Below are 21203 nucleotides of genomic sequence, written 5' to 3'. Positions count from 1 at the left end.
GGAAAAGCGCTGCCTCGGCCCGGGCTGGCCCCGGGCGCGGAGCAAAGGTGGGCTCCGCGCAAAACCCGCGCCCCGCGGAGCCTCCTGCACTGGCCGGCCGCAGCGACGGCGGGGGGGCCCGGAGGCGGCGGGGGCGGGAGGCCAGGGAGCAGCGAGGACGGGGAAGGACAGCGGCCGGGGTGGCAGCCCCTGGTCCCGGGAGGGTCGGGTCCCTCCCCGCGGCCGGCCCACCTGCGGAGTTTCCTCGGAGTGACCTCTCATATTAGGCGCCCAGTAGGAAATCTCATTCAAGTATTTTTGTCAATGGAGTGGTGGTGGTGGTGGGGGGGGCACCCTGCTCCCCGGCCCCCGGCCCGGCTGACGTCACTGCAGAGGCGATAAATATCTGTTGATATAATTGGACGTGAGATTTGGGGTTGCGATAGCGAAACTCGGCCCATCGCCGCTCCGACGGGCCCCCATGATTTATTCAGCAGTGGATCGGGGCACGCAATCGGGCTGTCAGGAGAGCGTCAGCTTATTAGGCAAGTTCTGCGTGATTCCAGGCGAGGGTCTAAGCTATAAAAATCCCGCGCCCCGGCTCTGATTAGGACCGAATCTGATCCCAAGTTCGCCAGGAGCCGGCTCCGAGGGAGAGAGAGAGGAAGGGACGCCTGGCACCACCAAGCCCCGCCGCCTGCCCTGCCCTGCCGCCGCCGCCGCCCCAGGTATGTGCGGGGCCGCGCCCGGGCGCGGAGCGGGCTGCGCTGCGCTGCGCTGCGCGGGGCTGAGCGCGGCGACCCGCGGGAGGCGGGGAGCTCCCCCGGCCGGGCAGGGAGCGGGGCGGCGCGGGGGAACCGGGCGCTGTCACCCCGCAGCTCCTGGGGACAGCCACCTAGCCACAGGCACCCCACGCACCCTCTCACCCACTGGGTGGGTGAAGAGGCGCGGGTCCAAGCAGACGCGTGGACTCTCTCGGCAGGGGCTCAGCCCAGCCCCCGTCCCCGGGAGCCGCTGCCGGTGCAGCCCGGAGCCGCCCCGCGGGGCTGTTCCGCGGCGGGCGGCCGCCTCGACGGCGGGGGCCAGCCGGGCCGTGGCTGAGCGCAACCGGGCCGCGGTGTGCGGAGCGCGGAGGGGCGCGGAGAGGCGCGGTGCGGCGCGTTTCAGCACCGGGACAGCGGCGGCGGGGGGCGCCCCCTCCCCGGCTCCGCTCTGCCTCCCCGCCGCCGCGGCTCGGCTGTGTAACCTCCCCCCGTCCCCCGTCCCCCGTCTGCCTGCGCAGGTTTGGGCCCCCCCCGACCATGAAGATCACGCTGCTGGTCTCCACGGGAATCCTGCTGGTCGCCCTCCTGCCCTGCCAGGAGTGCAGAGCTCTCAGCAAGAGCCCAGTAGCCGCCCACGGGGCTCTGCACCACCCAGATTTCTTCCAGCAGCCCCAGCAGCAGCAGCAAACTCTGCCCGTCCTGCTCCGCATGGGAGAAGAGTACTTCCTGCGCCTGGGCAACCTCAACAAGAGACCCGTTGGCTCTTTCTCCGCCTCTTCCAGCAGCACCAGCCACCTACAGCCCGAAGCCCCTGCCAGCAACTTTTTCCGGGCGGCGGTGCCACAGCTGCAGCAGCTGCTCGAGCGCTCGCTGGGGAGCCCCGAGGAAGGCGAAGCCGAGAGTGAGGCCGTGGAGAGGGAGAAGCGATCCGAGGAGCCTCCTATTTCTCTGGATCTGACTTTCCACCTCCTGCGAGAAGTCTTGGAAATGGCCCGAGCCGAGCAGTTAGCGCAGCAAGCTCACAGCAACAGGAAACTGATGGAGATAATCGGGAAATGAAATGGCCCCTCCCCGCCTTGCCAAAGAGATTCCGCAGTTAGCACAGGAATAATTACACCGTCCGATGTAACATAGTGCTGCTCTGATGTCATCTCTTTATTTTTATATAGCTTTAAACCTAGAAGGGTGTACTCCGAACAGCCTCTGTCCCTTGACTAGCATGCACAGCCGTGTACCAAGTGCAGAAACATGAGTGTCGTTCGTAACCTCCCCTACCTTTATTTATTTCTTCATTTCCCAGTTATTCTAGTGCCATCGCTACGTAGGGATGTGTGAGCTTTGGAAGAAATGGTGCCAAGAAGACAGATAACTTTTCTGCTGGGGGCAGGGAGGTGGGAGGGTGAATCTCTGTAAGTTACTTTAAATCCACTTTTTTCCTGTAAACATTTTCACAATAAACAGCTCCGTCGATTTGGTTGTGTAACAGAATGTTTAATATTTATATTTTTAATAAAAGCTGCAAAGTAACGATGGCTTGATAGACTTTTCTTGCTTAGACGCCTGAGGGCTGCTGCGCCTCTCTCAGCGCTTGCCGGGCGGGGGCGGGGAGGGCATCCACGGCCGCCGACATCCAGAGTCGTAGGGAGCCCTAAATCACCCCCGAGGGTATTTTTCCGCTCCCCAGCCCGGGGACCCCCGGCCCTGCTGGCTTTCCCAGAGGCGCACCCCGACGTGCTGCCGCCGCTTGCGCCGGTCAGGGGCTGCCCCACGCCGCCGCTCTCGGCACAGGCTGCTCCCGGGGACTGGACGGGGAGGTCGGGGGCCGGTCGGTCTCCTCCAGCCCTGCCGAGTCCCACCTCAGCAGCACCCCGAGGGGGGTACCCGGCTCCTGACGCTGCGGCCGGGACCGGGCAGCCTCCTCCTGCCGGAGCGCAGCGACGGGAAACCGATGCGGTGCTCCCGAAGTTCTTCTGTGTTTTCTTTCTGACTCTGCTCATCCTCCCCGCACCCCAAATAGGCAGGTTCCTCCCTGCCTTGGCTTCGCCCGTCCAGGCGGCGGTGCCCAAGCCGGGTCCCTCCCAAGGGCGCTGGGGAAGTGGTGGTGCATGTGGAGAAACTCCCCGTAAGGAAGTGAAGGAAATCCTCCAGGACAACCAGGAGAAAAGAGGAAATCCTTCACCCCAAACCAAATCCCAGTGAAAAGCTGCTCCAGCAGCCGGAGGTGATGTAGTGGTAGTGCGGAATGGTGCTTGCTCTGGGCTCTGCGAGTCCCAAAGCTTTGCAGGCAGCTGGCCCACGCAGCCCTCCAAAACTTCTCTGGCAGGAGCGTTTTCCAGGGGTGACAGATACAGACCCCTCACAGCCTGCTACCCAGGGATTGCTGCCAGCTCCCCGGTCCCACTGGGGTGTAGCACAGCCCCATGACCCAACACAGTCCCTTGCCAAAACGGTACGTTCGGGGCCTGGCTTGGGGCTCCTGGATAGATCCACACTCAGCCCTAGTGCAGAGCTTGACACCTGGTCTCCTATGGCACCAAGCACTCACAGCAACCTGCCAATCTCTCTTAAAACTACTGAGTGCTGACACCTTGTTCCCAGTGACAAAACCTTCAGAATGTCACCTTCAGTAGAACTTGTAGAGCTTCTTTTAAGACACAAATTTGATTTCATTAGATGGCTCAACATCTGCCATGCACACTGAACAGGACATTTGGCGTTCGCTTTTTCTACAGTGCACCATGGGGCCTTAACATTAAACCTTGAATGAGTACTCATGACCACCTCACCACATGGAAGAACATGCCCCTTTTCCTACACACATGGATGACTGAGAAAACGTAGACACAGATTATGGTTGAACAGACATGGGCAGCACTCTGGCGTCTGCCCCACATGCTCAGAGCTGTGCCCTGCATCCATGCATGGGGGCTTGGCTGGTGCTTTTGGCATGTGCATCTTCCTCATCCCTGCCACTGGGCACCTTCCCTACAAATAACCTGTTTATATGAGTGTCATCTGTTGTGGCTTGGCAAGAAGAGTAAGTGCAAAGGAAGAAATGGCAGCTTCCTTCTCCCCTCCTGTGTTCAGCCTCCACAGTTGGGGAAGCACCGGTACTGTGAGGACAAGTGACTGAAGGGAGGTGCTTAGACACTGCCCTGACTTTGGGGAGCCAAGGGCATGATGGTGTCACTAAAGTCACCAGCACCGATGATTGCAGATGCAGGAGGGCACTGAGGAGAAACACTGTTTTGACAAAGGATGCTATTAATGAGTATCATGCCAGCATTTTAGCTAACAACATTGGTGAAGAATTTACCCTACATGTGGTCATGCCAAAAAAGTGAGTAAAAAAACACTAGCAGTGCTCAGCCTACAGCTGTAGTGATGCCATTTTCCCCTCAGAAACAAGAAATGATTAGAAAACACTCTGACTACAGTACAGTATGGTAATTTGTCTCCATGCTCCCATCCCTCTCAGGACTGTCATCTCAAGGGCTGGGTACGATGTGGAGGTCAACTGAGTTCCTGGGAACAAAACCTGCTCAGATGTCCCTTTCCAGGCCAGTTTCTTTGTTGATTGCAGCCAGGCTGCCTGCGCTTGCGGTCCCTCTGAGGAGAAGCACACCAGAAGCCAGTGGGAGTGAGTCATCATTCATTCAGTGAGTTCAACCAGGAGAAGGAGAAGACATGACGAGCCGGCTCGTCACCCCTCTCATTGCTCGCTGGAGTTTCCTCCACTCGTCCTTGAGGGGATGGTTCAGAACCAGTCTGTAAAAGAAAGAAAGATTGACAAATGGAAGAGGAAAAGATGAATTCCATTAAAATCCTTAAGATTTCACAACATGCAGAAAAGCAGAATTAAGTGAGAAAGAGGGGAAAAGGCAGGGAGCATAAAAACTTGGGGAGGCCAGCCAGACTTCTAACACCAGAGAAGTCGGAGGGACTTTTGCCACAGACAACAGCAGAGGAAGGATTACTCTGGATGAGCATGTCGCATCTATGCAAAGGGCTTAGTCCTGATTTGTATACCTCTGGAATATTATTGCACCAAAGGTGACAACTGTCTGTTTAGAAGTGATCTTGAGCCAGCTTGGCTTGCGTAGCCTGGCCTCCAGATTGATGTGGACCGGAGCCAAACATTATTGTCAGTGTGTTGCCACTCAAAACGATACTTGTTCTGCTGTCATGAAATCTGCCTTGGATATGTGGTTTGTTTTTTTTTTTCCTTTAAGTCTTTTAATATTTATTTCACTTCAGTTTCACTCGGCCCAAGAACAGGAAATAAGTAACACAGAGAGATAAGCTTCTGCTTATATCCCAGGCCAAATTCTGCTTTTGTTTGCACAGGTATCCTACACTTAGAGTAAAAAAAAAAAGAATCTGGACATGATGTGCTGTAGCTGCTAATTACAGGAATTATTAGTATTTTTTTAAATTAGCTGAATTTTTAACAGACCAGGATGATATATAGAAATATTTTTACTAGTTCCAATGTTTTCAGATCCCTTTGGCAGAGAATGAAGACTGGCTTTGTGATAGTATCAGAAAACCTATTAAAGATAAAAAAAAAAAATGCAAACAGGTGATTCGGTAGCTAAGGAATGCCTTGTGTCTTCGTCACTAAAACCACAATTTAACTTGCATTATATAGGAATTTTTCCCTCCTCTATATTCCTAGATTATACATACATTATTGCACATTATTAAAATAGCCATACTGCCAGCCTTCTCTATGTAGGCTTTCACCTTACATTGGGAACTTCAGCATGATCTCAGGAGAACTATTTGATGTCAAGATACTACTCAATAGAGGGAAAATGACAGAGTAGTGTTCTCTGAATTTTAACATGTCTCAATCATTTATAGCATTGTCCTAAAACGGAAAGTTACCAAAGCAGTGATGCTAACAGACATATCCAGGAACAAACAATGAAGCAAGGATGCTTATGAAGAACTGAAGCATGGTATGGATGATTTTCCTAAGCATTTTTGTAAGCACTGAATGTTAAGGTCTACCACAGGAATTAGTAAGAACTCATGATATGTTAAGTATAAATTGGCTACTGGGCTTCATCCATTACTACCTATTTAAGTGTTGTGACACCAACAAACAAGACAGCATGGGGGATTTGAAAAAATATCTTCCTATCTCTTTATGTATATCTAAGTAGGGTTCATACCTCCTTTTTTAGACCCAGATCCTCAGTGGCTCTAGACTGAAATAACCCTACTTGTCCCAGTGAAATACTGTCTGAAAATATGTTTTAATATTTGAAATGTGGACTAATGTTGGACTTTTAGATTCATATTTTCAAAGCAAGGCACTCACTGCTATTCACTGCAAAATACAGGGCTTGGGAAGGATTTTTATGGACAAAGATCTTGCAGAAGAATGTAACTTTTGCTTGCTAATTTGATCATGCACATTAACGATAGCACAAGTATGGTGAAAAATCTGTGAGAAACAGCCACCTGCTTGAATACAAAAGTCCATTTTCAGCAATGCTGGTGAGAAGGGTCATCTCCCAGGCTTATGCAAAAGCACAGTAAAGAACTGGGCCCATGGGGCCAGATCTTGAGCTGAAAAGGCAGGTAGTTAATTGAGTCTCGATTTTAGAAGATCTGCTTCTCATCCCTGGAAAGTGCTGAACACAAACTTTTCCACCTGATTACGAAAGTCAGGTATCAGCAATAAACACATGGCTAGATGTTCTGAGTTGTAAGGGATTCTGCGCTCTCTTGATCTTGGTAGACACAGAAGTGTAGGTGGTTTATTAATCCTCTGTGACGTTGAAAATTTTGCCTTTTATTTTTGGAAGGACAGACGGATTGCCTGGACTAGCTAAGAGTCATTTTGAAATTGGCTGTGCAATTTTGTGCTCTGAGCTCTCAGTAGTGTGTGTAAGCAGGCATGGGACAGCCCTCTTCACTTCTGACCCTGCCAAAGGAACAGGGCTGGAAAAATCTTTAAAAATTAATTTCCTTCATTTTTATTCTTTTTTACTTAAAACCACACTGGTACCTCGTCATAACTCTTCCTGCGCAAGACAGGCTTCCTTTAGCATTTCCACTTGCTATTCCAACTGGCCACCATCCAGAAATACACATTAAACTAAGGTTAACTTTGAAGCAAAGAACTATCTATGAGCTCAAATTTAAGCAGCTTGTTTTGTAGGATTTGGACCTAACACACTGGAAGAAAAAGAGCACAATGTACTGACTTAGACTGGCAAAATGACTGCATTACTTTGTTAACCAACAGCACTGTTACTGCATTTCAAACAAAACAATTTTTGTTTGCATCACTGCCAAAACTGTATTTCATAATGTGTTAACTCCTTCATATTCTGCTATGATGACATCTTTCTCTGTCAGCAAAACAATGTCAGAGCTCCAACACACTCCCACTGGGTTTGGCTGGATTTACTCCCTGCACCTCACTGGACTCAGCAAGCTGCCAGTCTGCAGTCCCTTGATGTGCCTTTCCAAGAGCGATCATTTGCTATCACACCCAGCTGGGAGTGAAGCAAGCACACAATTGACAGTAGGGCCATTCTTTGGCTTTTATACTTGTGTTTTCAAACCTGTGACACTTTAGTGTTTATGCTCCAAGTCATACAGTGCCTGAGGTACATTATCCTCATGTGAGGCAAGAGACCAGCAAAAGGTGCCAGGAGCAATTCTGTCCATGTTAAGTTTGTTCCCCCTTTCCAACAGCAGCCCCACACAACTCAGAGTTGTGCTGGGATTGTCCGAGACAAAGATTACAGCTGTAGACTTTTGCAGAAAACAGCTTTTTTGAACCAGGAGGTGGTTCTGAAAGGTAGAAAGCAGTAGCAGGTCTCCTCAGTGTCAATGGGATTTGTGCATCCAGCCGCTCTGTAGGTCCTTGCAATCTTGTCCCGGATCACCTTGCTCTCCCTGTTACCACAGCCCTACTCTGCTGTCAGAGAAAAGCTTTCTGCTGAGCATGGCACAGCCCTTGCCACATGGCTTTCAGATGGTTCAGATTCAACACTTCATTGTGTCTGTCCATTGCTATTAGGTAACTGTTGTCAAGCTTCTACCTGAGCTTTATCTCAGGGGTAGGGCTTGTTTTTCACATTAGCTAGCATAATAAGTCCCAACCCTTGGTTTGGATCTCTAACAGTCATAAGGAATATTTGAAGTGTTTACCTCAGATTACATTAATCACATTAGTCCAATGCTGAGAGAGTGCTGAATGCTTACACTTTGATTTGTATTTTCCCCTGTGGTGTCGAGTGACATCAGCTGATTCTTTCAATAAGCACCAGGAATTTTCACCAGGCCAGCTCATGAAGTGAGGAGAGAAGCACACCCTGCGTGACTGATGGCTGGATTTGTTTTTCACATAAGCAAAATCCAGGCTAGAGTTTGCATGCCAATTCTTTGGAGGTACTGAGCAACAGCAACGCCCACTGAGCAGCCATTCAGCACTCCTCAGCATCTGGCACACTAGAATTTGTATGAATAAACAGTATAAAGATCTCAGGGTTTAAGTTGACGAGTTGTATCAAAGTTGCAGGTATTCAGCATCTTTCAGCAGCATTTTCTTCCTTAAGCAGAGCGCTACCTAAATCTGTATAACAGTGTGGAGGGGAGGAAAGGAGTGAATGGGATGGTTTTGTCATGACATTTTAATTTCTTAGGGCCCGGCAGTTATCCTATTTATGTTGGGGAAAAATAGGCAGTCTAGGCCTTCTAGATATTTGAAAAAAAATGAAGTCTACACAGTGTTTTCTGCTTTACCACCTTAATCTTCATAACCTTCAGGTACAAAGACTAGTATCCATGTTACCAAATTCAAGTCATCCAGAAATGAGATATCCACTCAAGCAAACTGTACTCATGCCCTCTTATTGGAGTGATGTGAGAAAGACACAACCAGGGGGTGATTTGTCCCATCCTAAAAGAAGTGTCTATAGGGTGGATTGACCTCTGGAGGTAGCTGTTTCTTTCTACTGACTCTAGACACACTCTTGGTGACCGGGTTAGACCAGATCTGGATTTTAAGTAATCACACAAGAAAGATTCCAGCCAAATACTTCAGGACATCAGAAAACTTCTTGATAGGAATTGAGAACTTTGACTGCACTATTACTTCTACAAGATCAGTAACTCTTGAATTTAGTGAGTGGGGAGAAAAAGTCTTCACAGTCTTCTTTAATTTGGTTTTTGCTATGGCAATTTTTTGCTAATCTTTGACGACTTCTGGTAAGTAGGATCTGGAGAAACCATTGTTATAATGTCCCTCCCAGAGGTTATATCACACCAGCTTGCAAGGAGATGTGAAGAATAAGAGATATGAGGGCTGAAACGCTTGTTTCCTCCAGGCCTGTAGATCACCCAGCTGTATATTTTATCTGGATTGAGTATAACTAAGTGATCACAACTTTTTGTAATTAATCAGGAAACAAAAATGGTTGCTGGTTTTATACTGGCCACAGGAGAATAGATCATGCCTTTGTTGGCAAAGTGAAAATGACCTCCTCATATTTTTTGACCAAATATGGTTCTACCTAGCAAATTTGTAGTAGTTGTACACTTTGTGTTACCCGAGTATGTTATTTCTGACCTATTGCTGAATTCTCTAAAACTATATTTACCATGTTGTGGAGTCACGTTTTCAGTTTTGACCATGTTAATGAGAAAGGTCTAAATTTACAGTGAAATAAGTGAGAAAAGAATGCACGTGGCTTATTAGAAGTCAGTATGCCCTAGGATAGGGTGTTATTTGTGAGACACTGGAAAAAGTTGCCTGAGGAAGTTGTGGGCACTCCATCCTTGAAATGTTCAACGTCAGATTGGATGGAGCCTTGAGCAACCTAGTCTAGTGGAAGGTGTCCCTGCCATGGCAGGAGGGTTGGAACTAGATGGTCTTTAAGGTCTCTTCCAACACAAACCGTTCTATGATTCTATGATTTCTTACAACTAATCAAATTGATGGAATGGTTGGTTACAACCCATATAAATGTTTTCTTGAGCAACAGTGCTAACCAAAGCAGGCCCTGACCCTTGGCTCTCCATCCACCTCTTCCTGCTTTGCCTCCATGGTTCACTGTCCATTTGCTGCAGCTGTTTGCAGGGCCGTGCTAAGAATGGGAACGTCACTGGAATGACATCAGATTTTTTTTTTTTTTTTGAGGTGAACCTAAACCTGGACCATTTGAATGATTCGATTCCAATACAGCCCAACAAACAGCTGCCTCAGCACAAATGCCATGTGAGTGGTGGCATCTGGGCAGGAATAAGAAGCAGGGTCATTTGGCAAGAAACTTCTAAATCACTTTTGCTACCAGAGGAAAAAATGGATCTACACCCTTAGAGGCGTGTGAACTACCAAATGCCTTTGCTGCCTCCTCTTGACCTATCAGGAGTGCAAGAGTGTGAATTTGTTAGAACACAAGGGTCTTGGAAGGAGAAGCAGTGAAAATACAAGCTTCTTGCTTCCACGGTTTCTGTAGCCTCAGCAAATGAGTGAGAAATTAAAGTTAATTCCCATATTCTAACTGGCTTGTTTAGAAACAACTCCCAGTGTTGACAACAGGCATAATTAAAAAATGCTTTCTGGTCGCAAAGCAACCATAGAATCTGTAGGCTATTTGTCTGCCTCAAATGTCAAGTGTTACACTTCTGGCACTCAATACTTCCAGGTAGTGGAAACAAAGGGAGCACAACAGGTTATTTTTAAATAGTTTAAACTTTAGTTCGAGCCTTTTGTTTTCGTAATTTTATGCAGTCTTCAGCATTATACCTGGCAGCTGTCACATATATCACAATATTGTTTCAAGCTAAGAGCCTGCTTATTTTGTATGGGTCTTTTCTTTTTTATTAGCGGGAGCTAACAGAATATTCTCTAAAAGAATTGCAATTATTACCTGCCACAGAAATACATATGGTAGCAGACAAAATAATATGCACAGACAAGCTCCATCAGTCACAGTATGAGATATGCTACTCTCTTAATAGTGGTCAGTAATGAATTTTAAAAGTCCATTGGGAGGAATGCCTTTCTTCAATAATTTTCATTGTATTGCAGTTAACATTATGTGGATAATGACTAATGCAATGTCTCCTACATAATGACCTTAAAGAGACCAAATATATTTCAGAGGAAAACAACCCAGATATAGCTTATTTTCGTATAGGATCCACACATCTCCCATGGGATATGGAGGTCCAGACACTTGAACCAGTGGTGGAAAAAATTTTAAAGAATGGTGTGAGAGAGCAGCTTTCTTCTAACTGTTACTTGGGAGAAAGGAAATTCAATTCCCTTATTTATGTCACGTATCTTTTTCATGACTCAAAAAAGCCATAAATAACATACTTGTGTAGTATTTCACCCATTGCTTCACCTCATTGGTGTTATTTTTTGTCAAGAGTGATTAACTACAGATTTGCATAAAACCTAGTCCTGCCACTGTCCAGGAAAATTAAGAAAACCCAAGAGGAGAGTCTTATGAACACATGAAGGTTAAGGCTGTGTAATCAGAACAGTCTTTCCTGGATCTATCCACACATCATTGTTCATTCCTCTCAGAGTGAAGTTTTTGGGGGCCTCCTAATCAATCAGCCCTCTATTATTTCTGCTCCCTTCCAGCCCTGCTGGAGAACTGTCTAGCAAAGGAAATATCATCTTGAGAGGCTGTAGGAGTAAGATATACACACTGGCCACCAGTGACAGAAAGCTACTCACGGCTGCCAGTTCTCCCCTCTTCCTTCTGCTGCTGCTTCATCAAACAAGTAGATATGACTTCAGATCAACAAGTTAAACAAGAAGTAAAGACCTCCCAAGAACTTCTTTGAGGCAGTAGCCCACCTAATCCATGTCAGAGAAACTTCGCTATTAGCTTTCAGGAAGAAGTAGCAAACCTAGTAATGGTTTAACATCATGTCTGTCTCTGTCAAGTAGCCTTTCCTTTGAGTAATATGGGCTGTTGTAATTTAAAGCTTTTTCTTCCTCTGCAAATGATATTTCTGTAAATCCAATAAGTAAGACAGAGTGCCAGTTCAGACTGTGATTCACCCTAGAGCTCCAGTCATGGGATCAGTTAACAGAGCCAGCATAGCTGCAAGGTGTGTAGATACATTCCATGCTTTGGAGGTTGGAGCACTGCTCACATCATGACTTGACTGATTTGGGCTGTTGTATGCGGGGAGTGGTATATGTGAACTGCAGACACAGCATACCTTCTCTGAGAGACAAACACACACTGATGTAGATGCAGGAAAAAAAGCTGGAACATCAGCTAACAACCAGCTGCCATTCTTTAAAGCAAACACATAACAGAAAAAGAAAGTCTTGGCCACAGTTAAAACATTTGCTCCCTCATCACCTGTTGCTGCTGCCCTTTTTTCCTTTGTGTTCTCATTTTTCCATGTCTTCGGTAGCCTGAATCTTCTTACCACAACCACAGTATCTGAAGCTGGTAGCCAACTGAAGTATCTGAAGCTGCTCCAACAACACATTGCTCAGTGAGCCACGCTGTGACTTCCTGGACACACATGTGTGGTACCACATCTCACATCGTAATCTCTGCTGGCCCATTAGCCATGCTGTCTTGCTTGTATGGCACTTGGCCAATTGATGTGCAAGATATTAAATCAAGCTTCCTTCTGCCCATCTCACACTGTTTCCACATGAAGTCTAAGGAAGCTGTGACAAATACTGCTCTTAAAGTCTCTGATTCAATCACAGTTATTGACCAGGTTATTACAGAGTATAGAGCACAGATCACAGGCAACTGTCACCAGAGACAAGCTTGGAACTGACCTGCATCTGGGCAGGCACCAGTTCCATTTTTTAAGAAAAGGAATATTATTTTTTAAATGAAATTAAATTATGAAATTGTGCATATATATAAAAATGCATGTATTTTAAAAAATAAATCTGGTGCCAGATGTTGAAAGGGCTCACCAGCACTGAGGGGGGAAATGCTAGTTACCTTTCCTCAGTAAGGCATTTTGTAATACAGCGAGTCATAGAGCAGGTGTTTCATCCAGAAAAAAAGCCACTTCTGTGTGCAGAAGTGCTGAGCCAGGAGTGCTCTAGGAGACTGGGTCTGTGTTTTGATCACCACGTTCAGTGGTTGAGACAGACTCAGGCAGATTTTATAGGGTACTCTCTAAATTAAAAAGAACAATGAGAAATTCAGGTCACTTAGTCTCTGGGAACTTGAGATCCTCATTCCCTGCTTAGTCAAAGGCGTGAAATATATGTTGGACATCTGCAGCATGGTTTAAACATCATGGCACCTATCTATCTCCATTGGCCAGTAGCCTGGCATAAGAGGTTTTCTGAATTAGTCACTGGTCTCTTACTTAATGACCTGAAGATTATTGTAAAGGTGTCGGGAATATGTATCACCTGAAAAGGGATCTAAGACTGAATCAACGCTGTTTGATATGTCCCTCTTCTTTTTTCCATTTCATTTTGGCTGTACATGCAAACCCCCACTGTTTATCTTTGTTTCAAATGCCAGGTAGGTGGGCACCAAATCCTGCAGGGTGCTGTGGGCCAGCCCCTTGCCTGCTCATGAGTCAGGAAAGCCTGGAAGTGGCCAAACACAAGGACTCGGGCCCAGTTTACTAACTACTGCCAGTGGGATTTTCAGTGAGATGTTCTGGAATTTAAATATTGATCCATTTCTAATGGTTACAGGACTACAAGCACTGCTTTCCATAGATGAGGTATGGCTATATTGAAAGCCTGAGCTGTCTCAAGGCAGTAGGATGACAACTAACCAAATATTTCAAAAACAGATGGCTTATGTTTCTGTGACATAAAATCTACCATAATGTGATGTAAAACAGCAACAGTTCATCCATGATTAAGCAATATTTTTTGTTTACACCCTGTTTTTTTTCTGAAAGCCTTAACAATGAGCAGACAGTGATACCTGGAGGAGGAGGTCAAGTGCAGGTAGAATTCAGTATTTAAATGAGCTAGTCTAGAAAGACAATGTCTAGGTGAACCTGGCTTTGTATTAATTTGAATAGGAGACATAATTTTGTCCACACTGTCATTGTGGAGGTCCTTTTGCTAGTAATGGACTGAAAAAAATGAAATATACATAAATCTGATTATATTTATGACTCACCAGACAGAGCAGACTATTTGAGGTAAAACTTCAGGTGAAGTATTTGCCACTCAGATTAATTATGAGAAACTGTTTTCTGAAAGCTAGTCTTAATGCATTGCCCTCACAACTCATCATTGCTGCCTCTGAATCACTCAGATAATTTTCAGAAGCAGCGGGGAGAGAGGTGTTAAAAGAGGAACAATCAAGACTTTCTCAGTTTTCTCTGCATGTATTTGCTAAACTGAGGGGGAAAAAAATCTCACCTGAAGCACAAAGTCAAGATGCAAAATGGAAATTTCCAGGCAGGATTTGCCACCAACTGAACATCAGCCTGAGTGGCCTCGGACTCAGCCGCTATAATTCAGTCCCAATTCACTAAGTCAAATTACTGAGAAGGAAAGGCAGAATTTTTGGACCATTAACTGAGTTTCTTGCATCTAGTGTTTGGCTGATATTTCAGATACAAGCTGAACACATTTTTTTCTAAGTGAAATTTAAGAGTTGTTTAGGAAGAAGCTTCAAACAATTTAATTTGGGCTTATATACTAAATGATTCATGTGTCTCCTACAACAGGCTCAATTTTATGGAGGATAGATGACCCATTTTTCATTCTGTCAAACTTTGCCGATTTTTTAATGGTACAGAAATAAACCCATCCATTTTTCTACCTAAGAAAAGATACAGTACAAGTATATCAAGACCTAGATGATATACTATCAAGTTGACTTTTGCTCTCTGCATTCCCAGACCCTCCATTAGCACTAAACACAGTTGTTGCGAGGAGCAGAGGGCTTTCAGAGCAGCAGCTAGCTTCCTGGGAGACAGCTGTCTGGGCTGCGCTGCTGTGAATGCTAACAAACTTATTGTCCCGCTCTGGGGCGAAACTGTGGGAAAGCTGTGTCGGGTGGGCCAGAGGGGAGGCAGAGCATCGCTTAGCATCATTCCCACAAGATTCAGCCTTGCAAGACTGCCTTATCTTGAGCAGGCAATCCCCTCTCTTGGAGCAGTTGGCTTGAAGGGGGTACTTAGCTTCCTTACCTGAGCAGATTGGCAAGACTGAGTTTCCAATTTGAAGATTAGAAAGGAAATTATTATTTGCGTACCACTGCCACACTCATGCAATCATTCCCGAGCAGTGCTGCACTAAAATGTGGGACTGTACCTTTTATAAAGCAGAGGAAAAGCAGAGGTACGTGGGCAACAAGTACAGCATGATCTTTCTCAGGCTTATTTTGGTTTTAAATGATCTTATTTTGTGCGTGTTGTCTGTATATTGACATGACAACCAATTGGCTAAGACTTCGCTAAGTACTGACCTCTCTGACATGTGATTTAAAGGTGTCTCATGGAAAAATATCTGAAGGATCACCAGCTGAAATTGAATTATTCAGCAGCAGGGCAATGAATACAGAGAGGACTGTCCCTATGACAATTCTGGCAGATGGCATAAGGTTGCAAGAAAGTAATAGAAAATTTTAAAACTAATGAAACAAGATTAACTAGGCCACTCCATTAGTATTTCTCCTCCCAAACAGCTCAGTCCTGATTATATTTTATATCCTCATGGAATTAAACCACTGTACTTACTGGCAGCAAAGGGAAATTAGATCAGAATATTGTTTGTGGATGACTAACTTGCATTTCCTTTCAAACTAATGTATGCTCTTGAGTCCTTTGGAGCCACAGCCAGATACATCTCTGATGGGAAATTTGAGAAAAAGAATATAGGGTCCAGTACTTCATCTTAGGTGAAATAAACTGGATAACCAGAGACTCAGGTGAATACAAGACTTTCATAAACTCTCACTAATTTACATGGTGCCACTGCATGAGAGATATTGCCTACAAAAATCCAGTTAGGGAAAAAACTGAACAAAATTTTCCTTATGCATCCATTGCCCTCTGTATTTTAAACAGACTGAAATAATTTGGGCAGATATAAGGTATTTGGGGATCTGCCTTCTTCCAGCGACAACACAAGTGCATTTTGTTATAACATACCTGTCACTGATAATTTTTGGGATTCCTCTATTACAAACCAAGTAGTAGAGTGGTTTCACATGTAAGGACAATTTTAAGGACTACACATTCCTGGAAACTGGTTTTACTGTTCTTGACATGCATGGCTTTCTCTAGCTATCGGAGGTCTGCACAAGGGAATTGAAGGGCCAGCTTCTCTTGTTTGGTTGCTTAAAGATGGGCAGCAGGAGGGGCTTACATATCTGGCTTTCTAGCTAGGGGTACGGAGCATTTTCACTGTTAGAAGTGATGTTCAGCACTCCTGCAAACTAATCGTACTACTAAAGATGACTCAATGCATATTTAGATGTCAGATTTCCAATAGCCTGAAGGGCTCTATGCCCTGCTTCAGGTGTGCCAGTCCAACAGTTAGATGCCATGAGAATTTACAAAACACACACACCATTCTTTATATGCCTCAAGCTCCACACCTATATGCTATTGGTAGCATCCTTCAGGTATAAAGAGCACAAAACCACTTGCCTGCCTCCTGAAATGCCAAATAGGTGAACGAGTTTTTGAAGCCTAATGCATAAAAGACATATTCTTCTTCCTAGCTCACTTAGCCTGTCTTCTGAGACAGAATACAAGAAGACAATTTAAGACTTGGTGAAGGCTTACTTCAACCTCTTTCTGTAACCCACCACACAGACTATCTCTAAGCTCTCTAAGTTTTTGGTTTGGACTCCAAGATCTGTTTCTCTCATGCACTGGAAAGGGCTGCTTGTTAATGTTGATGTTACCTTCCACTAATACATTACTCCCCTTGGTGTCAAGGCAGCTCATTGATGCTATTCCCACTCCCTGCGTTTTAATCATTCACTCCCAGTTGTCATCTACAGAGGCTCAGGTTCACTTCAAAGGACCCCCTGAGCTTTAGACACTGAGCAGAGGCACCTGGGTTAAGAGTGATGGCATCTTACATTCAGCAGGCAGATGTGAAGAGTTGCCAAGCGTGAACCAGCAGCAGTTGGTGAACTGGCGCTCTTACTGGAGATGCCTCTCGTCCTCTGTCAAACACAGAAACAGTGTGTGGTGACTATGCTTCTGACTGAGGCACTCCCTGAAGCGGGATGCACCTCTCTAGTGCTGAGCTCCCTATTTTGTTCATGCTGAATCATCTCCTGCCATCCCTTCTTAGACCAAGCCTGTGAGCTGCACCTCCTGTTTCTGTATCCCTGCTGATACACGCTCCTGCATTCTGGAGGAAATTTCTTGACAGTGATACAATTTCTTAGAGTGAAGCAGCCCTTAAATATGGTAAATTTGGGGGACTACTAAGTGGAACCGACCTCTTTCTGCTGCTGAAAACCAAGGAAATTCCTATCAGTGCATTCTATTAAAATAGCCTGAAAATAAATTATATACTGCTTTATGATGAGAGTCATGAAGATTTATATTATTATTATTATATATTATTATTACCGTTATTTCAAGCAATTTTCTTATTCGGCTTTCAGAGACTTATCACACAAAAAGAAAAAAGGGCAGTGACCTGACATGTCACATGAAAGATGAAGACACATAAACTGTCTGAATAGCCACCTTGTCACACATGGAGAAGAAAATAATTTTTATGCAAATAGAGTCCGAGATCAAAATGCCTTTCTGCCTCACCTCCTTTCTATTTCATGATTAAATAAATCATAAATCTATCACTAGATACCACACAGAAAGAGGTCTCAAATGGTAGAAATAAGAACTTTCTTCATTTGTCTATTTTTGATTTCAAAAGGTAGGTATTTTGAATTAAAAAAGAAAGAGAGGGAAAAAAGAGCATAATGCTAGTCACATGCCTGATTTCCCAGGAGTACAAACAAGGTCTTTGTCCTTTTGTAATAATACAAGGAATTTTCAAAACCAAACACAAATAAATGAGAATTAAACTCTGATCCATAAATTTAATTGAGATTCAGTGTCTGATGCTTTTCAAATTCAAATTATCACCAGTCAGTGCATCTTTTTGTGTAACGTATGCAGCTAAAGCATAGGTGATAGTTTCTCACCGCTTTTTTTTTTTTTTTTTTTTTTTTTAAATGGAGATATATAATTCAGTCATAGTGCTGGAATTTTTGCACATAAAAGCTGAATAATAATTTATGATTTTTCATAGATGCAGCATATCATGCTGTACAGTGCTTAGAGTGCCATACAGAAAATGAGCAGGGAAAAATAAAGATTTTTGTCTTGAAGAATAGACCAAAATGGAATTCTTCTGTCATTACAGCAAATACCCAAAGGAAACTGTAGTTGTTTTGTGTCAGAGGCCTTTGGCCTTCAGTAAATATGATTAAACGCCCCAGTGGTAACACAGAATTCTCTGCAGTTCAGCTATATCACTTTGGAAATTCAACACGTATGTCTTACCTAAGAGGGGTGTGAATGTGGAGCTGGAAGAACTAAATCATGCACAGTGTCTAGCAAAAAAAGAAGCTACTCTGAAAGAGGTGTTATAGAATAGTAAATGTTTAATTTATATATTTTCATTTGGGACAACTTCACTGGGTAGTGAAGTTCTTAGTCCTTGATATTGTAGATATTTTAGCTCTTAATTAGTGTGACCTAAGGAAAAAAAGGCTTTGCCTACAGAAAAACATTTTTTAAGCAGGGATATTTAAAAGCACACACAGAGCCTTGGGTGTCTAAAGGGCTGGGATCCTCTCCCAGCTGCATGGGGATGAATTTCAGGGCTATGTTTGGTACTCCACGCTCACTGGGAATGTGGGAGAGATGGCTTCAGATACCTTTTGGTGGAAAAAGGGCCTGAAGAGGAGTGCCCAACATGTGGGGTGTGCTATGTGGATTGGGGTGTGAAGGGACCCTCTCCATGGTGGTGCTCCCTCGAGGGGGGGAATGTCCCCATGCCCACGGGGCCCTTGAGGGAGCAGGGGGAGCCATCTCCCCTGAGGGACCACTGGGGATTTGCTTGTGGTGGGAATCCTGGCAGCGGGATTATTCAGTGGATTCTTCTTCCTGATGTTTGCCCCTCTGGTGACAACCATTTCTCTCCAGATCTTCCTCCCCCATTTGTTGGACTGAACAAGCTTGGGGCTCTTCACATCTCTTGTCAACCCACAGGTTCTCCATCCTGATGCTTATCTGAACAGCAACTGATATATAAGCCCATATATCTGAGGGAGTAAATGTCTCTTTTCATTTTTAACCAGGGAGATGCAATGTTTAACCATGCAGGAGTAAGCTAAAGGGTGGTGTTTTCAAGGCGCAAGGAAGAAATTTTTGAGGCAGCTTGTATTGTGAACTAGCATGATGTTTTTGGATGGGAAGAAAGGGGAAAAAATCCTTTAAAACTGTGTAGGAACATCACCAGAGACACTATTTTAACTGTTAGTTTATGGTAAAACAAAATATTTCCTACCCATGAAAGTATAAATCATGTATTGAATCAGATTCCAAAGATGATGTAGTACGATAAGAAATGCCAAAAGTGATATGCAGAATGCTAACTCCTGTGAGAAAATAAGAAGAGTGCTTCACTAGTGTTGTCATGACATGAACTAGTCATTATCACTACACTCAGTGAAAAAGCTCTGTTTCCACAGCACTTTTCCATTACATCCTTTAACTGGAGGTAGTAAAAACAGTGGGGTAAGGAACATCAGCTGGGGTTTTAAAAAATTAAACAAATATGGCTTTTCAGAGTGTGTTGCATAAAAATCACATACAGGAAAAACCAAAGTTGAAGTTCACATACTTAAAAATTATCTCTGCCACATGACAGAGGCCGTTTTGCTCCTGACAGACACATTTCAGCTCAGATCTGCAAATCTGACCATGGCATCATCTTGTGGCACCACCCTTGTTAGCTTGGTCACTCTGTTTTTTCTGTTCTTCAGCACACTCCACACCTTTCTGCTTTCTAAGCTTTCCTATCCTTTCCTCTGTCTCCAGACCAGGGGCAAGCTCACCCTCTGCTGTGTCCTCTGCTCCTTTCTCCCACTGTCCCCAGAACAATGTGCTACTCTTCTCAACATTCTCCTCCTTCTCCTAAAATGAGAGTGTCACTCGTGATCTGGGAAAATATTGAAACCCAGCATCCCCAAATTCACACACCGACAGGAATTGTGCCTGTTTTTATTTCTAGTAGCCAGTGATGAAGAGAGCTGGGTACGAGATATCTGCTTCGATGTGACTGAAAACCACTGCCACTTTTTTCAGACAGTTGGCCATATCAAACTATTTTTTCTCTTTTACTTGATACTGGTAAATTAGGACCCAGGGAAGTAGACTGCAGTCAGGCAAGCTCCCAGGGAATTTACCCAGTAAGGATTGTACTTGCCTATGGTGAGGTTTATCTGCCCAGTCATTAGTGGAACTGATAAGAAGAAACAGCAGCAATTAATTTCACTGTGAATTTACCTGCTTTTGCCAACTTGTTTGGAATATACTTAAGAAGACAAGGTCATAGTAGATTTGGCAACTTTAAAATAATCTTTTTTTTTTATTCCACTCAAATATTTTCAAATCAAACCTTGACTTGAAAAATAGCCACTGAAATTTGGGGGTCAAATGTTGCTTTTATTAAGACTGAAGTCAGTGAGAATCCTTCCATCACCAAATTCAAATGTCACTGACTAACGCCTCCAGCTAAAAGATAAGTACCCCTTTTATCATATCTGTATGAACTCCTTCTTACTTTTTGCCCACCATGTGATGGTTTATTGTGGTAGGGCTGCTTATGTATGCTAAATGGTTGACTCCAACTTTAAAGGAAACAGCATGATTTACTTACTACCCACGTGTGCTTTTTCACACACACACATGAACTCCTCTCGTCGCGCACATACAGGCAATTGCTTTGTTAAAACATATGGCTTAGGCCTGTGAATCAGGATGGTTTGATTTAGAGAGTGCTGCTCATGGGCTGGTAGTCAGGCACTAGAGCAAGAGCTGGGGTAGTGTTCAAATCCTTCACAGAAAGCCCCCTCAGCTCTGTTCCTTGGATGTTTGACCATGTGGAGTTTGTACACATATGCAGAAGAAGGAATATTCAAATTCAGGTTATTCCAACTCTAACATTGTAATTTCAAGGAAAACGCCCTCCCATACTCAACACGTCAGTCTCTGTTATCCCATCATGCTGCTGGTAGTCTAACACAGAACTGGAATATGTTAGCTTCATGCTCTCCTTTAATCAAGTTCTGAGAATCCTTGGAGGAAACTGTGCAACAGATCCAAACCCAGGAAATCGCACTGCTTACTGAGAGACAATCACGCACAAGAAGGCTACGGCTATTTGCATAGCTTCATGTTCACAGGAGGAAGCTGTATACTCCAAGTGCCAGCACAGAGCTGCAGGAGGCAAAGCCAAGCCAT

At 44.8% G+C, this 21203-nt stretch overlaps 2 protein-coding genes across 3 annotated transcripts in view; one reads left to right on the top strand and one right to left on the bottom strand.

The window, feature by feature from the left end:
* Window positions 1–1280: 1280 nt before the first annotated feature.
* Window positions 1281–1802, top strand: CRH (corticotropin releasing hormone). The gene has a single exon (XM_009947778.2). The coding sequence runs from the start codon at window positions 1281–1283 to the stop codon at window positions 1800–1802; it is 522 nt and encodes a 173-aa protein (XP_009946080.1).
* A 2589-nt stretch (window positions 1803–4391) lies between these two features.
* The window catches only part of TRIM55 (tripartite motif containing 55), a 37424-nt gene continuing 20612 nt past the window's right edge, over window positions 4392–21203 (bottom strand). For both annotated transcript variants that reach the window (XM_009947779.2, XM_086465502.1), the window contains one exon: window positions 4392–4511. In XM_009947779.2, coding sequence (XP_009946081.2) covers window positions 4392–4511 — 120 coding nt within the window. The remainder of the gene's footprint in view (window positions 4512–21203) is intronic.

Source organism: Leptosomus discolor, chromosome 5 (genome assembly GCF_034619465.1).
Source record: "Leptosomus discolor isolate bLepDis1 chromosome 5, bLepDis1.hap2, whole genome shotgun sequence".
NCBI classification, from domain to species: domain Eukaryota; kingdom Metazoa; phylum Chordata; class Aves; order Leptosomiformes; family Leptosomidae; genus Leptosomus; species Leptosomus discolor.
This window is presented reverse-complemented; position numbering and strand designations above follow the sequence as displayed.